Source organism: Schistocerca gregaria, chromosome X (genome assembly GCF_023897955.1).
Source record: "Schistocerca gregaria isolate iqSchGreg1 chromosome X, iqSchGreg1.2, whole genome shotgun sequence".
NCBI lineage: Eukaryota > Metazoa > Arthropoda > Insecta > Orthoptera > Acrididae > Schistocerca > Schistocerca gregaria.
In genome coordinates, this window is record NC_064931.1 from 255,885,108 (window position 1) to 255,904,445 (window position 19,338).

The window sequence follows — 19,338 nt, forward strand, 5'->3', positions numbered from 1 at the left end:
TGCAGCATTTGGTGCTTTCATATTTATTTTCATGTTGAGATTCACTGGCTCCACCAGCTGACAGCCAAATTGCACCAACCCATCCTAATTTAGGAATCAGTCCTCGCTACATGTCAGTCTGTCAGAACATCTACTTTTGTTTAGTCACCAAAGAAATATAAAAATTAAGTAAGCAATCTTAAAAATTCATAATAACCAGATCAGTAAAAGTTATTCTGGCACACTCTATATCAAAAAGAAGTGTAATCAATTCATGTATTCTGCCAAAAGAAATCATTAGATTTCAAGATTCTCACTGGATACTGTATACTGTCACCTGATTGGCTATGAATAACCTCAATGATCTGCCAACATCAAAACACAACACAAGAGTTGCCCAAACTGTAATTGCACTTTAGCCGTATATCATTACATGAGATTAGCTCTTACAAACCAAAACTGGCCGTGCGGTTCTAGGCGCTTCAGTCTGGAACCGCATGACCACTACGGTCGCAGGTTCGAATCCTGCCTCGAGCATGGATGTGTGTGATGTCCTTAGCTTAGTTGGGTTTAAGTAGTTCTAAGTTCTAGGGGACTGATGACCATAGGTGTTAAGTCCCATAGTGCTCAGAGCCATTTGAACCATTTTTAGTTCCCACAGTTGTTTTCCCTCTTTGTGCTGAAGAGCATACAATTTTTTTCTTAGTATTCAATGTGAATTTTCTATATAGTTGCCACTTGTAAGCATCCTAGAGCATTTCATTTGCCTTTCTATTCAGAGTTATGGTGTTTCAGCAGTGATTATTGTGTTAGTGTCATCAGCAAAAAGAGCTTTCTCTCCATGTCTTATATTGCCAGGAAAGTCATAGGTATGTATAACAACAGAACTGGACCAAATACACTACCTCGAAGAACATGTGTTTATGTGTTTCTTGTCTGACAATTGTCTTACTAAACATTTATCATCATCAAATGCGTGAACAAGCTCTATATTGTACACCCTATTTTCCAGGTAAGACTGGAACCACTCATTTGTTATTACTCTTATACCTAATCCTTCTAGTTTCTGCATTAGTATTTTATGGTCAATAATGTGTGAAGACTTGGACCAGTCTAAGAATATGCCTATTATAGTTCTGGTTGTCAAGTGCTTAAAGTACCACTCCTGTTAACTCCATAACAGGTGATATTGTACTGTGCTTGATTAGAAAGGTGACGTCTATTCATGTAACTCATTAGACAGTATTTGATGACCAATTCAATTATTTTTGAGAATGCAGCAGTAGTGAAACTGGCCAGTAGTTGTCAGTCTTTCTGCACTCGCCTACCTTTCTTTAGTAAGGACACAACTCGTGTGTGTTGTAGTTACTCTCAAAAAATAGAAAAATACCTGAGCTGAAAGGGCTTATTTATTATCTTCATTAATGGGGTACGTATGCTGTCTATGCACACCTTCAGAATTGAGACAGGAATCTTGTCTACATCTGCTGACTTTTTTAAAATTACTGTATTGTCTTTCTGTTCTGGAAAATGTCACTGTGCTTCCAGTTTAATTCATTGTGGGTCCCTCATATGTTTTAGAAAGATTTTGATACAGCTTCTCTGCAATACCAGAGAAATAGCCACTTACAAAATTTGCTAATTCCATTAGAATTTTATGTTACTCTATTCCACTTTTTAATTTGCATGTTTGCTTGAAAAGTTGCAAATAATAACAACAATAATGAAACAACACCTAACATACCACAACACTTTCTCACTATATATTTTCCCCTTTTTTTCCTTTTCTGGATAAACTTGCTCCCAAAGCTGTGCAGTGTATAATACTAACTTCTTATCCTCTTTCTGAGCACAACATCTCACATATTATAGAGGGATTCTGTCTCAGTTTTTCAGGCTAGAAAATGGAGAATTTCAGTGCACAAAATGACAGGTTGTTTAGTGTCATGAAACAATGTGTGTAGTGTGTACAGTGACTGGGAGTGAGAAATGATGAAGAATGTGGCAGTAGCCTTTTATCATTATTAAATAACTTATTTATAAAACAGTGTTGTACACTACAGTAGCATCATTTTAAACAGAGTGGCCTTGTATTTGGGAGTGTGGAGACACCAATCTTCATCCAGACATCCTGATTCAGGTTAGCCATGGTTTCCCCAAATTATTCCAGGCAATTGCAGGGGTAGTTCCCATTATAAGGCAACAGATGACTACCATGCTAAAAGTGTTCAGGAGCTTTAGGAAGTTACTACTGATGTCACCGTCATCAGCTGTATTAATATTCATTTCTCAACACAATATTATGTTACTTAATGTTTTCATCAACTGAGAACCAATGATAATTAAGTACTTTAGAAAGTGCATTTTAAACATCAGCTATTTTATTTAACCTAAATATCATCTACCAGTTTTGGTCATAGACCATCATCACTGGATGTATGGTAAAACACACCAGTAAAAAAGAAATCATATTTTCCTTTTAAGCTGAAGAAACATAAAGAATGTCACAGTAAAACCATTTAAACAACTATTGTAATTTGTTCTTGAAATGAACATTCTACATCTTTATTCTTCAGGTTGACATATCTATTTCTCAATGTAGTCACCCTGGTGAGAAACACATTTCTCCCAACAAGAGACCAGTTTGCCAATACCGGTAACTTTATGTGTGTGTAGTGACTTAATCAGCTGCTTAGAATTGGTATAGGTTGATGTGAATTTGTTTGTGCTGTGGAATGCTAGCCAGAGGGCCGAGGGTGTACCACAGCCAGTCCAGCAAAGCAACTGGTATGGCCTGGTACAGGCAATCAGCATTGCTGGAAATGAGAAAATTGCCAATGCAGAGAATTTAGATGGTTGTTGCTTATTTAGCTGAAAAACAGATGATGCACCACAAAAGTGGAGTGTCAGACCACCTAAAATATGGCCACTTACATCTCTTAGAAATACTATCATAAATCACAATTACATAATAAAGCAAATATGAATGCATGGATAATTTTATAAAGTGAGGCACATTCAGTGAAACAATGACATTTTCAATATCATGAAAAATACAGAATTGATAGTGACTAAATACTGTCATAATGTACCTTAGAATTAACAACTTTTGAATGCTTCATGCAGTTTCACCAAAAATGCTCTGAAGAGGCAAATAAACTGGTACAGTTGTGTAAGGTCATGTAGAGGCCCCGCGAACATGCAGAAGCACTGCAGCGTGACATGGCATGGACTCAACTAATGTCTGAAGTAGTGCTGGAGGGAACTGACACCATGAATCCTGAGGGGCTGTCCATAAATCCATAAGAGTATGAGAGAGTGGAGATTTCTTCTGAACAGCACGTTGCAAGGCATCCCAGATATGCTCAATAATGTTCATGTCTGGAGAATTTGTTGGCCATCAGATGTATTTAAACTCAGAAGAGTGTTTCTGGAGCCACTCTATAGCAATTCTGGACATATGGGGTGTCCCATTATCCTGCTGGAATTACCCAAGTTCGTCAGAATGCACAATGGACATAAAAGGATGCAAGTGATCAGACAGGATGCTTATGTATGTGTCACCTGTCACAGTCATATCTAGACGTATCAAGGGTCCCATATAAGTCCAGCTGTGCACGCCCCACACCATTACAGAGCCTCCACCAGCTTGAACAGTGCTCTGCTGACATGCAGGGTCTGTGGATCCATGAGGTTGTCTCCATACCCGTACACGTCCATCCGCTTGATACAATTTGAAATGAGACTCGTCCATCCAGGCTACATGTTTCCAGTTATCAACAGTCCAGTGCCAGTGTTGACAGTCCAGCTGATGCATAAAGCTTTGTGTCATATTGTCATCAAGGATACACAAGTGGGCCTTCGGTTCCAAAAGCCTATAGCAATGATGTTTTGTTGAATGGTTCACACACTGACACTTTTTGATTGCCCAACACTGAAATCTGCAGAAATCTGTGAAAGGGTCACACTTCTGTGACTTTGAACAGTTCTCTTCAGTCATCATTGGTCCCATTCTTGCAGGATCGTTTTCCAGTCACAGCGATGTTGGAGATTTGATGTTTTACCAGATTCCTGATATTCATGGTACACACGTGAAATGGTTGTACAGGAAAATCCCCACTTCATCTATACCTTGGAGATGCTGTGTCAAATTGCTCATGAGGGGACTGTAACACCATGTTGAAGTTAACTTAAATCTTGATAACCTGTCATTATACAGCAGTAATCGATGTAACAAAGGTGTCAGACACTTGTTGTCTTATTTACGCATTGTCAACCATAGCACGGTATTCCGCCTCTTTACATATCTCTGTATTTGAATACGCATGCCTATACCAGTTTCTTTGGCACTTCAGTGTATATCAGATGGTAGCATTGCACTATAGCTATTGTCCCTGCACACAATGTAGCTGTATATATTTTATTTATTAGTGAATTACATTTTATATCCTTTTCATTATGCAAATGTTTGTCAAAACATTGTATCATCCACAATAACATAGCAACTGAATGCAGTATTTTACCAATAACTTTATTTAAATGTAATTAAGTCAATAATACAAAACAATGGTTATTTAAGAAGTGGTCAATTGCATGTGCTACGTCAGTGCTCTTGGAAGACAGCTGTGGCAGTGACGTGGGTCTGTTGTTGGTCCCACGTAGTGATTTGTGAAGATGGAAAAAATCGATATTCAAGCAGTGATTAAGTACTTTGTAAAGAAAGGCATGAAAGCAAAGGACATTCATGCTGATTTCCAGTATACACTGGATGACTCTGCTCCTTCACATTCAACTATTGCCGAGTGGACAAATGAATTTAAATTTCATTGTGAGATCTTAGATGATGATTCTCACAGTGGTCGGCCAAGATGTGCCACTACTCTAGAAATCGTTGCAAAAGTGCACAAAATGGTCATGGAGGATCGCTAATTGAAAGTGCATGTAATTGCTCGCACTTGCCAGATATCATCTAAAAGGGTATATCACATTTTAACTGAAGAGTTATAAGTAAAAAAGTATCTGCAAAATGGGTGTCACAACTCTTGATGCTTGATCAAAAATGCATGAGAATGGACATATCAGAACAATGTTTGGTCCATTTTAGGAGAAACGAACAAGATTTTTTTGCACCAGTTTGTGACCACAGATGAAACTTGGGTGCACTGCTATGCCCCAAAGACAAAACAAAAGTCAAAGAGGTGGAAACCTGCTGATTCTCTGCCACCAAAGAAAGCAAAGACAATTCATTCAATGGGAAAGGTCATGGCGTCAGTGTTCTGGGATGCGAAGGGGATTCCGTTTATAGATTATCTCCCTTCTGGGCAAACAATTACTGGAGAATACTATGCTAACTTTCTGGACAGATTGCAATGAAAGATATCCAAAAAAGGGCCATGTTTAGCAAGGAAAAATGTCTTCTTCCATCAAGACAATGTTCCCCCGCACATGTGCCATTGCCATGGCAAAATTACACGACCTGAAGTATGAATTGTATCCACGCCTGCCTTATTCACCTGATATGACTCCATCAGACTTCCATATCTTCCCAAAACAGAAAATTTTTTTGGTTGGATGAAGATTGATTTCAAACAAATAATTGATAGCCAGAATTGACAACTATTTTTCAGGCCTGAAGGAAACTCATTTTTGAGATGGGGTCAAGGCACTGGAACATCGTTGGACCAAGTCCATTAGTCTACAAGGGGACTGCATTGAAAAATAAAAAAGAAGTTTCAGTGATGTAAGTACTTCTTGTCTATTTCGTTCAGAGAACTTTTCAAACCACCATCGTATTTATATTTATTGTGAATGGTCTAATTGTGACCAACTGCTTATAGCATTTATTTTATTTAAATATTGCTGTAACGCATAAGTTTAATGCAGAAAGTGGTCATGTTGAGTCAGAATAACATCTGTAGAACTTTCAAACTATGTATTTTGGTGGGGATGTTCTTCAGCCAATAAGAATTAGGCAGTGGCAGAACACAACTGGAGTAAAGTGGAAACAGACACTTTTAGAGTGGTGCACTGAAAAGAGCGATTGTGGACACTTTATATTAAGTTCTTAAAGAAGGCAGAACTGTCTGTGGGTGTAGTGTGATATTTGGTCATGTGAGTGATAGATTCTTAGTGGTGTACAGCTGCTACAATACTTTTAAAATTTTTGAAGGGACACTAACTTTCTTGAGGTCTGGATGTGGTCCAGTGCAGAACCCTTTAACTTATCAGCTTGCACTATGGGATTGAGAATAAACAGAGTTTTTTCTCGTCATCTATTGTGTGTTGTTATATAAATTTTCATATTGAACTCTGAATTATTTTGGCTGTCTTAGATGACACTTTGGCTTGGGAATTTTGCTACCATTCTCGTAACACTCTCAATACAATGTTTCTACATCTGGTAGGATTATTTTCTGTCTGTATTGTAATTGGTTATTTTAGGACTGCTTTCCCTATATTTGTGATTTACTTTCTTAATAAACAATATTCAACAGAATTCTCTGATGATGTCTACATCAGTTACTGTTGTTAGAATAGAACCCTTTTTATTAAATTATTCATTTATCTTTTTTTAATATTTATTTTTATTTTGTTGATTCGCAATTCTATCCAATGTATATACTATTTCACTGCAGAATTACAGCTACAGGTTATTATTTGTAGGGAGTTAGCTGCTGGGCATGAATGTAGACATATACAGCTTGACCGTTTCGATGTTACCAAGCTGTTCATTTTAAACAGAGCTATGTTTAGTCTGGTTACGTAAGGCATGAAAAAAATCAGGTAAAGTCACAATTTGTTTGCTCATATGGGATGCTGGTGGAATATCCATTAGTAATGTTACATACCATCAGTGTAGAATGTTTGACTTTGTTGATGGACCCACAACCTCACTTGTACTTCTACCACTTCATAACTATCAAAGTGAAGTCATCAGAGGTGTTTTTTAAGTTTTGGAAATAGATGAAAATCAGATGGGGCCAAGTAGGGACTGTATTGTGGATGATCTGTGACAGTGAACTCAAGGCATTGGATTATTACAAATGTTGCAGCACTTGTGTGTGCTCTGGCATTGTCATGCCAAAAGAGAGGGTGCTCCATGTGGGGAAGAACTCTTTGAATTCAAAACCTGATTACAGCACACTGTTTCTCATTTGCCAGCATATTGATGTTACACACCACCATCTTTCGCACTACAGTTTGGAACCTTCTAGTGGTAGAGTGCTACAAACATGTAGACATGAAGAATAAAGATGTAGAATGTTAATAAGATTTGTTCTTTTAAAAAGCTTCTAGAATTATGATATGAAAATGTGAGGCATTAATTTGCAGCATGCCCTCTACTATGGTGGGTGCGGGGAGTATATTTCACTCCTCTGTATGTGAAACATATCAAATAGTTTTATTAGTATTTGTTGTTGTTGTTGTACAGATAATATTAACTAATTTTTATGTTAGTGCTTGACAGAACATAACAGTAATATCAAAGAGGAAACACTTTTCTGATACTATGCAACTATTTAAATTTAATCACATACTGGTTTTCTGCTTTTTAGCCCATCATCATGAGAAGTGGAAAACTGGTTTTTCCTTTTTTTCTATTAATAAAGATAATGTTTAGTAGAGGTGTAATGAAAGTCATTCCTTGCCTTTTCAGATGCTGCAGAGTTACAGAAGGAAATGTGCATGAGTTCACTGAAAAGAGCATTAGATGACATAGAATATAATGCTTGTGGAGCCGAACCTTTGAAAAAGAAGACCCGGTTACCTGTTTTAAAAATGCACATAGAGGGCAGTACAAGTGGTGAAAAAGCCAAAGTAGGTGCCCATACTCATTGCAGACTACAGAGTAATAAGAAGCATTTTCAAAGTGCTCCTCCAAATCATTCGTTAAATGGATTGTCATATACTGCAGTTTTGCAAGGTTCTGATTATGAATGCAAAACAGACAAATCTACTGATCTCACCATTAAAAAGGAGCAAGCAAAGCGTTCATCAGATTCAGATTCTTTGCCAAATCACACACTAGAGGAATCAGATATAAAAAAACGTAAGGTTGACCAAACACTCAGAGAAACAGAATCAGAAAATCATCAGGATTCCACAAAACCACCTAATGAACAGAACACAACAGAGGCAATGTGTAGTACATCACAGTACACAGAATACCCAAAACAGGTTGCACGCCTATGTGGAATTGCAGACTATATGAGAGTACAGCAGAACTACACTTTTCAGAAGAATGTTGCTTTTGCAAGAAAAATTTTTGTGTATTCAAGTGATAGAAGTGAATATGATTACGATAAAAATGATACTAGTGATGATGATGATGATGGGGATGGTGATCTGTATGATGACAATGGCGGGGGTCTGTATGCTGCTGCTGCTGATGATGTTGACGATGATGATGATGATGATGAATATGTCAATCCTGATACAGAAGTTGTTTCAAAACGACATAATTTACAGATGGCTGATTTCTTCACACTGCAGGGAAATTGTAAGTGCAAATGTTTTCATTAAATTTTTATTTTCTGCTCTTTTAGTTATGTTCCATCAGGATATTCAAATGTGTGTGTGTTTGGGGTGGTGTTGGGAGGGGGGGGGGGGGAGACTTTAACGAAAAGTTCACTGCAGATAAATCTTTTGAAACTTTCCTCTTATCCTGCATTTTGGAGTGGAGTTGATGGTGTTATATATTATGAAATTATCCTTTTTAAAAGTACATCCTATGAACTGAATTTCCATGTTAGCTATTTAGACTGCAGTTTTACCTCTGTTGAGAGAAATTACACTCCTGGAAATTGAAATAAGAACACCGTGAATTCGTTGTCCCAGGAAGGGGAAACTTTATTGACACATTCCTGGGGTCAGATACATCACATGATCACACTGACAGAACCACAGGCACATAGACACAGGCAACAGAGCATGCACAATGTCGGCACTAATACAGTGTATATCCACCTTTCGCAGCAATGCAGGCTGCTATTCTCCCATGGGGCTGATCATAGAGATGCTGGATGTAGTCCTGTGGAATGGCTTGCCGTGCCACTTCGACCTGGCGCCTCAGTTGGACCAGCGTTCGTGCTGGACATGTAGACCGCATGAGACGACGCTTCATCCAGTCCCAAACATGCTCAATGGGGCACAGATCCGGAGATATTGCTGGCCAGGGTAGTTGACTTACACCTTCTAGAGCACGTTAGGTGGCACGGGATACATGCGGATGTGCATTGTCCTGTTGGAACAGTAAGTTCCCTTGCCGGTCTAGGAATGGTAGAACGATGGGTTCGATGACGGTTTGGATGTACCTGCACTATTCAGTGTCCCCTCGACCATCACCAGAGGTGTACGGCCAGTGTAGGAGATCGCTCCCCACACCATGATGCCGGGTGTTGGCCCTGTGTGCCTCGGTCGTATGCAGTCCTGATTGTGGTGCTCACCTGCACGACGCCAAACACGCATACGACCATCATTGGCACCAAGGCAGAAGCGACTCTCATCGCTGAAGACGACACGTCTCCATTCGTCCCTCCATTCACGCCTGTCGCGACACCACTGGAGGCGGGCTGCACAATGTTGGGGCGTGAGCGGAAGACGGCCTAATGGTGTGCGGGACCGTAGCCCAGCTTCATGGAGACGGTTGCGAATGGTCCTCGCCGATACCCCAGGAGCAACAGTGTCCCTAATTTGCTGGGAAGTGGCGGTGCAGTCCCCTACGGCACTGCGTAGGATCCTACGGTCTTGGCGTGCATGCGTGCGTCGCTGCAGTCCGGTCCCAGGTCGACGGGCACGTGCACCTTCCGCCGACCACTGGCGACAACATCGATGTACTGTGGAGACCTCACGCCCCACGTGTTGAGCAATTCGGCTGTACGTCCACCCGGCCTCCCGCATGCCCACTATACGCCCTCGCTCAAAGTCCGTCAACTGCACATACGGTTCACGTCCACGCTGTCGCGGCATGCTACCAGTGTTAAAGACTGCGATGGAGCTCCGTATGCCACGGCAAACTGGCTGACACTGACGGCGGCGGTGCACAAATGCTGCGCAGCTAGTGCCATTCGACGGCCAACACCGCGGTTCCTGGTGTGTCCGCTGTGCCGTGCGTGTGATCATTGCTTGTACAGCCCTCTCGCAGTGTCCGGAGCAAGTATGGTGGGTCTGACACACCGGTGTCAATGTGTTCTTTTTTCCATTTCCAGGAGTGTATTTGCACGCAAGTAATGATTGCCAGCTACATCATTATGCATTTTATAGACCCCGAGGCAAAAATTGCCAAATTTGCATCTGATATTTCAGGCTTCCATCCCTGCTTCAAAAACAGTTTTTAATTATGAACTTTTTCAATTTAATTGTATGAAATTTCAGTATGATAGAAATATTTGTCATCAGAGTGACAGTTCTATTCAATAACAGTATTTTCCTCAAAAGCACAGTGGTGTAATGAAGGCCTTCACGACTGGATGATATAGCTGCTGGTACACATTTTAGGATGTGAGGTCGTGGGCCAAGAAACTCCTCTGTTCCTGATGTTTCATCCAGGACTGTGCTGGACATCCTCAGAGGAGCTCCTCTGCTGAGATTTGTTGCGCGTAATACTAGTGCCCTCTCTCATTGGGTATGTTCCTTAGTGCAAGCTTCACCTGCTTGACTAGGACACAGGCAAATTGATGTTCATATTTTCTATTGTATGCAGGTGTTTTAAATGGTTCTGATATGTTTTATTTATTAAGACAAAGGGTTTGAATTAGCACAACCTTTAAAATTTTGATGCGCATGAGTATCTATCCCAGGTTTTAATGTGCGCAAGTGACTTGTGCATACCACAAGTGCCGTCTCTCAGTGAAACTGTCTGCCCTAGTGCTTCCACACCTTCTTCATCCTACTTCACAGGCTAAGTACTGATAGTATGCTGTATTCACATCGGCCATCTCTTCATAATTATTCTGTACAGATGGAGGTGATATTTTAATTGTAACTACTGGTGCTGCCTTTGAGACAATTGTTTTATGCATCTCCATTGTAGGATGTGATTTTAGTAAGTGACTAAAAGTTTTTATGCTTCTAATACTTTGGTAATTTTCATGGTTACTTAAAGCTATAAGTGTTTGTTTTTTCCTTTATTTCAGTTATGTTGCTAAGCTTTTTGCTAATGAAGGTGTCTTCCTGTTCAGGTGCATTTTTGCTTCTGATGAAGGTATATTTAGACATACCGAAACCATAGTCAAGGATTTCAATAAATCTTTATCATGCAACTGTTTGGTTCTTATTATTTACCATGAAAAAAGTATGTATGTGAAATGATAAGTTGCACCTTGGTTCAAATTTGTATGCTATATTGTAGGCCCAACATGTGTCTGTGCATTTTGGCCTGTAGGTAAAATTAAGACAGGGGCACAAACTTTAATTGTATCAAATCAAGTAAAACACTGTGGTGTTCCAACCAACCTTTGAACTGATGACTGTTTCACTTAGTTACTAGTTGCCTTCACCTTGAAATACATTAGTTCAGAATTATATATGAGGGTTGGAACTTTAATAGTGGCAACTACTTATTTACATGTCATACAGAATAGATACATGTTTCAAAGTTTTACTGACCTTCAAAGTAGTCACCAGCATTGTGTACAACCTGTTGCCAGTGATGTGGAAGTCATAGGATACTCTTAGCAGTGCCAGTTGTGTTAACAGTTAGAGTGGTGTGGTCTATTGCCCGAAGAATTTGTAGCAGTTCTGAAGCAAATACTGTGAAGTGTTTCCTTCAGTTTAGAAATTGAGTTGAACTGACAAGGGCTTAAGTCAGGGAAGTGCAGTAGGTGGTATAGCACTTAGCAACTCCATCAGTCAAACATATCAATAACAGCTTGCACTGTATGTGCTTGAGCATTGTCCTGCAAAATGATGGTCAGGTCCTGCAGAAAGTGGCATCACTTCCATTTCTAAGCTGGTTGTAGGTTGTGTTCCAAAAACTGGCAGTTGAAAGCTGGCAACAACACTATGAGTTTTGAAATCTTCTTAAGTCATTTTGACTATAGTTGTGATGATGATGTTTAGTTTGTGGGGCACACAACTGCCCTATAGTTGTGAGTGCATTATGTCAGAGCTAAGTGAATTTAAACATGGGCAAATTGTTGGTGCTTATATGGCTGGTGCTTCCAGAAGCAAAATAGCTAAAATGTTTGGTGTTTCAAGAGACACCATATCCAAGTATAGCCTTGCATACAGGCAAAGCAGAAAAACATCATCCACTAAGTCACAATGCGAAGGTGACAGACAAAAATCACTGCAGAACTGAATGTTGCACTTGCAAACTTGTACCAGCACCAAAACAACACATAGAAATCTCCATAACCTGGGAACTGCAGGGCGAGTTAGAATTCCAAAATGACTCATCAGTGATGGAAATGCATGTAACAGGTGCCAAAGCTGCAAACCTCAGACTATGGAGCAATGGAAGAAAGTTATTTGGTAGGGTGAGTGTTGTTTCACAATGTTTCTGACTTCTGGTGAAGTTTATGCTTGGCGTATGCTGTCCTAAGCTTACAATGCAGACAGCTTGCTGCCGAGAGTGAAACATGGCAGGAGTTCAGAATGATTTGAGAAGCCATATCTTGTTACGGTTACTCTGCAGGGTCGCGTTACTGCCAAGGATTACATGACCATTTTGGCTGATCAGATACATCCAATGGTACAAAGTTTCTTGTCCAGCAGGTGACAGGGCACCTGTTCAGACAGCTCCCATCATCCAGGAATGGTTTTGTCAGCATGAGGATGATCTGTCACATCTCTCCTTGTCACCAAGTCACCAGATCTCAATATTATTGACCATTTGTAGTCTGTTGTGGAGAGAAGTGCACATGATCACTATCCACCTCCATAGTTACATGAACTTGCCAATATTTTGTAGGAAGAATAGTAAAAGATTCCCTTGAAAACCATGCAGTACTTTTATTTATTCGTTGTGAGATGACTGGCATCTGTTTTGAATGTCATCTGCTTTTGTACTTCGTATTAAGCATGGTAATGTGCTTTTAGCATTTTCCATATTATTGTCCAACCCATTTAGGTAACACTCACAGTCCACTGAAAATTGCTTCATCAATAGATTGTTGAAAAGTAGTAGTACCAATCGTATAACTGACACATTAGTTCATGATTGTGGTTTAATAAAAGACCCAAAAACTAAATATCACTTATTTTTATGTTTTTTTATGTTCTTATTTATGTTAAAAATGAAAGTGTTCAAAGAAAATTCTGTTTCGTTCTAAAGATAGGTAGTTGCAAATGTTGATGATGATGGTGTGTGTGTGTGTGTGTGTGTGTGTGTGTATGTATGTGGGGGGGGGGGGGGGGGAGGTTATAGCTAACAGCTGATTGGACTCTGGACTGTTTCAGAAAGTATGGGAACCACTGTATTAGTACAATGAAAACTACTTGAGGTGATGTATGTTTCTTGGTAATAGGATACTGTTTAGGTTGGTTGGTTGGTTAATTCAGTGGAGGGGACCAAACAGTGAGGTCATTGGTCCCAGTGGGAGGGATGGGGAAGGAAGTCGGTCGTGCTTTTTCAAAGAAACAAGCCTGAAGTGATTTAGGGAAATTACAGAAAACCTAAATCATGATGGCCGTCATCACCTCTTTTCAGTAAGTGATACAGAAATCTATTTTCCATATGCAATACCCCTTTCAGTGATGTCTCAATTCAGCAACACACTGCACCACCCCATCACTCCTGAATTCTGTCAGAATGATTTGAGGAACACTCAATGCCTTTGTGGCTGTTCATAGGCATCCTCCTCCTCTCCACCCAGCCACCCTCCCCCTTAATCACCCTGTGTCAATCCTAGTTATCATACCTAGTACACACTAACAAGAGATATGTATTTACCTCAGATCCCGCTCCAGCCAACCTCTGTGACTCATTGACAGTGGTTGACATGTAAATCAAGGTGGCTCTTTGTGCTTTCATTGTCTCATGAACTGTATATTGCCAGTGTCATCAGGTGAAAAGGGATTCCTATGTTATTTGCTACATGTAAGTGTTTCATGAGTGTCATTGACAAATCATAAGTTTTCTCCGAGACAGAGCTTATATTTAGGAAGAGTAACTTAAAAAAGTTATGTAAGAAACATAATATAGGAACCAAAAAATATAGCATCCACTTTTGGCAAAATTCACGTGTGTTTCTTGCAAAATTCACGTATATTTTTGTCGATATTTGCATCTATTTTCTTTGTCTGTAAATTATTAGACGCACAATTTTTTTCTGTTTTTTGTGGATTCCTAAGGGACCAAACTGCTGAGGTCATTGGTCCCTAGTCTTACACACTACTTAAACTAACTGATGCTAAGAACAACACACACACATACCTATGCCCGAGGGAGGACTTGAACCTCCCACGGGAGGGGCCGCGCAATGCGTGACATGATGCCTTAAACCGCATGGGTACTTTGCATAGCATAAATTTAAAAGGCTGTCGTGCTACATGATGATGATGATGATTGATTTTGTTGGGCACTCAACTGTGTGGTCATTAGCACCCAATGCTTCATGAGTGAAGACGAACAAATTATTAGTTCTTTGAAATTGACTGTTAAAAAAAGTGCTGATGAGGAACTTTTTGACTGGAATATTCGCTTTTACAAAAACTTCAACACCTTTTTCTTACAAAATGGCCATAATTTTCTTTGCTTGGCTGTATTTAAGCTTTCAAAAATGATTGTTCTGTTGAAAAGCAGCAGTGTTTTCCCACCGGTTAAGTGAATGCATCTCCAATATGAGGTGTTTCTGGACATTATTTGTTTTTTCAGCCAAATTTGAAGATTAAAAAATCTATAGACCACTAATCTCGACCCTTTATTAGCATTCATAACCCTACAACCCATTTTGGCAATGCTCCAGATAGAACTGAGAAGGCACATAGCATTGATGTAGAACTGAATGTAAGGCAACTTGATTTTAACGTTAGGGCAAAATTTCGGCACGGTCAAAAAACATTCAGATTTTGTTTTCTAAACGCTATAACACAAAGGGTGAGCACTATAAGCTATAGTCGCACATGGCCGTGATCATAAACAGACTAGAAGTTTGACTGCCAGAGGGGATGGAGCAGTGCGAGGAAACAAACCCCACCTCCATTTTGCTGGCCAGCACAGCCTACAGCAGAACTGACACATTGTCACAGGGATCGCTGATCTCTTCTGGTATTGTAAGGGTCGTAATCGAAATCTGTGATAGGCCAGGATTAGGCGCTTTACTTAATTCAAAATAAAAAATAAAAAACAATTAGCAATGCACAACATGAAGTATTTGTGGAAGGCTACCATGAAATTAATTGTTGAAGTGAGCAGAGCCGGGCAGAGTGGCTGACTGGTCCTAGGCACTACAGTCTGGAACCGGGCGACCGCTACGGTCGCAGGTTCGAATCCTGCCTCAGGCATGGATGTGTGTAATGTCCTTAGGTTAGTTAGGTTTAAGTAGTTCTAAGTTCTAGGGGACTGATGACCTCAGAAGTTGAGTCCCATAGTGCTCAGAGCCATTTGAACCATTTTTGAAGTGAGCAGAGTATTGTTAAGGATGTATTTGACACTCAACCTCTAGTGGTATTTGATGCAATTACAGTTCAAAACATCTGCTACCAATTCGACAGGTTAAAACTATCCTCATTATACTATCTTTTGAACTTTAGCTAACAAACAAATGTATGCGTTTCTTTCTTATAAAATGCTAGGTCCCATGGCTGAGTATTACATTGCATTATGTGATGTGTATCTTTAACAGACCATACAACCATCCACAATTGGCATGGCATCAGATCATTGAGCGCATTGATGTAACATTGCGTTCTTACAATTTATTTTCCAAGTATGTTCTTACGCAAATTGTCTTTCCAAATTGGGCTTCGCCAGATGATGTACAATCAGCCCCAGATCTACAACATTTCCGAGCATGGGCTAAAGATAGTGGTGTCCCCCACCCAGCCCTGCCCCCTCTATTCTTCTATTGCATGTCACTGTACATTGCACTGTGGAATTCAAATGGGTATACAAGTATTTTGTAATGGAAGCCATCAGACCTATATTCAGGATAATGGAAATTAAAATGTCATTCTTTGCCTCTCCTGTGCCCAGACAGTCAGTTTGACATCCCATCCCCAGTAAAAAAAACTCACAATTAATACTGGGTAGGATTATTTGGGACCAGGAGAAAAAGAACTATTCAGAAAACTTGCACTCTTTATTGCCTATAACCTAATAGCTTTTAAATATAGGAAATTTAAACCCATACAGACAAGAGAGAGGCAAGACAGCACACATTTCTTCAGTCCTTAGGTCCCAGAATTTTTTTTCTCTGATTTTGCTATAGCTTTACACGGTGTCCTCATCAAAGTCCGTCAAATGTTTTGCTACACGAAAAATCAAAACGTCATCGTCTGATACTGAAAATGCAGTTAATACGAATAGTACCCGAAACTGGTGGAGGTTCTTGATCTGACTACATCTATTTTATCGCTGTCTGCAAGATAAAATGAAATATAGGCCTTTTTAACATCACAACAATTGTCACACTCCAAATAAGCAAGACTGTTTTGCACAAATGGCCATTTTTATCTACCTGATTTTCATAAATAACATGACAGAATATAATTCATGAAGTACCAATATCAAATGCCAATTAGACCTACTACAAGTAAATAATTTTATTTTAGGAAATAGTTTCACATATCATTCATATGCTCCAGTTTCTCAGCATGAGATCGAAAAGGAGTAGCATGAATTTTCTATATAAATTTGGAATCATCATATTCTTCTATATAATATGTGTAATGTTTCTGTTTCTTCTTCTTCCTTATTCTAACAAACAATTTTGTCATCACTAATACTATAATTATTACTGCCATTGTCAAACTTATTTTCCGGTTAACTTACTCCGCATTTATTCTATGGTTAGGTGTTATTACATGTTTGTATAACGCGTTTTCCGTGCTATTCCAAGAATCGAACATCAACTGTACAACTGGCCCTTTGGAGTGTAGCACTCTGGAAAAAAATTTCTGCCAAAATTTCATTTCCTTGGATACACCAAGAAGTTAATATGTAAGGTTTGTTACCAGTTATACCTGTTAGGCCTAATCGTTTATTTCCACTCTGGTACTCTGAATCTATGGATTTCGCTAGTGCAACAACCCTGATCATGCACAAACCCAGTCAACCACATAAACAAACAGCGATTGACATTCACCCTTTTGGGTTTATTCAATTGAGCTCGTGTAGCACTGACCCCTTTTGACTGCATGAAAGTTTTTAGTTCTAGATGTGGTGGGGATTCCCCTGACAGAGACATCACATACACTGTGCATGCATGCAACAACCAACTATGATTCATTCATAAATCAACTTAGAATGTTTTCAAAAATGTTTCAAAATCATATAAATAATTGATAGGCTAATGTATGCTGAATGCTAGGCGCTTTGTGAAATAAGATATTTTCCTTCAAGAATATGAATTTGGTGCCCCCTGAAATTGCCACTCAGGGAAGATGCCCCGGTTTACCCACCCACAAATCCGTGCCTGTATACAATGCCAGTAACTGCTTACATTGTTGGTATTGTTTGCAGAAAATAAAGCTATTTCAAACTATCTGTGATAAATAGCTCATCTGGATACAATTTGCTATGAAACAGCGTTTTCACATTTTGATGCAGAATTTGCATCTGTTTTGCATTTATCACAAAATGCAAATTTTTCTGGTCTGTTGTTCAAGAGTGGAACTGAGATTAAGAAATATGATTGAAATATTTCATCTGTTCAGAATATATTACAAAATTACATTAATTAGTATTTTCAATAAGTGAACTGAAACACAAGATAAAGGTATCCACTAAAGATACCGGGTTTAATTCTAAACTACGTCATAGGACATAATCGATGTTATAGCCACATTTGCAGGGAGTCGTGTCCATAACTAAGGGTGAGACTTAGCTCCTCAATACTGATTTATTACTCAGCTAGTCTGGTTCAGATGTTGGTTGCAGTTTATACATTATCTTTACAACTTAGATTTTTTCATAACAGTTTTTAAGCAGATTTACATAGTTCCAAAAGACCTATACAATAATACAAGAGAAAGATGCCAAGTGCCCATCTTATGTGGAGAGTTCTACCATTAAACAGCAGCCAGGTATATAGTTTTAAGCCAAGAGGTGCCTTAAAATTGAATTTTTCAGAGTTTTTATGTAGATCAAATGAATATTGCCAAAAACATGAACTGAAATTTACAAATACCTCTGTTTCCACTACACATTTTGGAGAATGGCCCATGACAAGGATTACTTTGAAGTGAATTCAACATAGATCTTTATCTTTACATCTACAGTTTGTGGGTAATCTATGGAACTGTCTGGGAACAGAAAGCAAAAACAAAAACTTTTTACTGTATGGATCTGAACATTTCAGTTATGTGGGATGTTGCATTGCATAGTCTATAAGTAAATATTAGTACAAACACCTTTCAATGGTCACCAGTTTTTTCCAGAATTCTATTCACTTTATGCAATTCTGATTTTTAAAATGACATGTCATAAATTCTGCAGAGATAAATAGCATGTGCAAATATAAGGAATACTGCAGATAGTAGCAGAAAAGAAGATATGAAAAAAATCACTTTTTACTCTTGAGTGTTTGCGGGATTTTGGGGGGGGGGGGGGGGGTGGTGGTACTGCCCGTATTATGCTTCCTATCCTATGTGGGTAACTGATGATTGGAATAGGCATGATAAAATTGTAAAATTGACTGAACCATTTTTCTTCCCCCCTTTGCATATTGTAAACTTGGGGATAGAAATAATAAAATTTGTTTTTCGTGTGCTTCAGTGGTTAAATGCCAGACTATTCATCCAAAGGTTTTGGTAATTTTTGAGAGCATTTCTTGTGGAGAACTGTGGTTTGGCAAAAGTGCTTTAGAAATGACACAAACAGTCTCAAATTCAAAAAACATTTATTTTGTGGTAACCAGTTTTGGTCAGTTATTGACCATCTTCTGACCCTCGTATGCATAATGGTAGGCAGTGGCAGTGAAAGGAGTTGGTGTTGTAACTCTACAAACATCAGCTGCTCTTTTTATAACTCCCTGAACATAACTACTACTTTTATAGCTACATAAAAGTCAACTGCTCATTTTTGTATCTCCACAAATGTCAACTGAGTAGAAGGTGTTTGCGGAGCTATAACATTTGCTCCATTCACTGCTACCACCCATTGTCATGGTATAGGGGTCTGAAGATGGTGAAAAGTTTTGGGTTTGATACCCGGTCAGTGTGGGATTTTTGTCTCTCATTTATCACTTCTTTCTT

General features: G+C 39.1%; 1 protein-coding gene across 1 annotated transcript in view; it reads left to right on the forward strand.

Annotated features, from left to right (window-relative positions):
* Positions 1–7,642: 7,642 nt before the first annotated feature.
* LOC126298655 (uncharacterized) overlaps positions 7,643–19,338 on the forward strand; it is a 56,544-nt gene continuing 44,848 nt past the window's right edge. Inside the window, exon 1 of the mRNA XM_049990070.1 lies at positions 7,643–8,479. Within this exon, the coding sequence (XP_049846027.1) occupies positions 7,660–8,479 (820 nt within the window). The 5' untranslated portion in view covers positions 7,643–7,659. The remainder of the gene's footprint in view (positions 8,480–19,338) is intronic.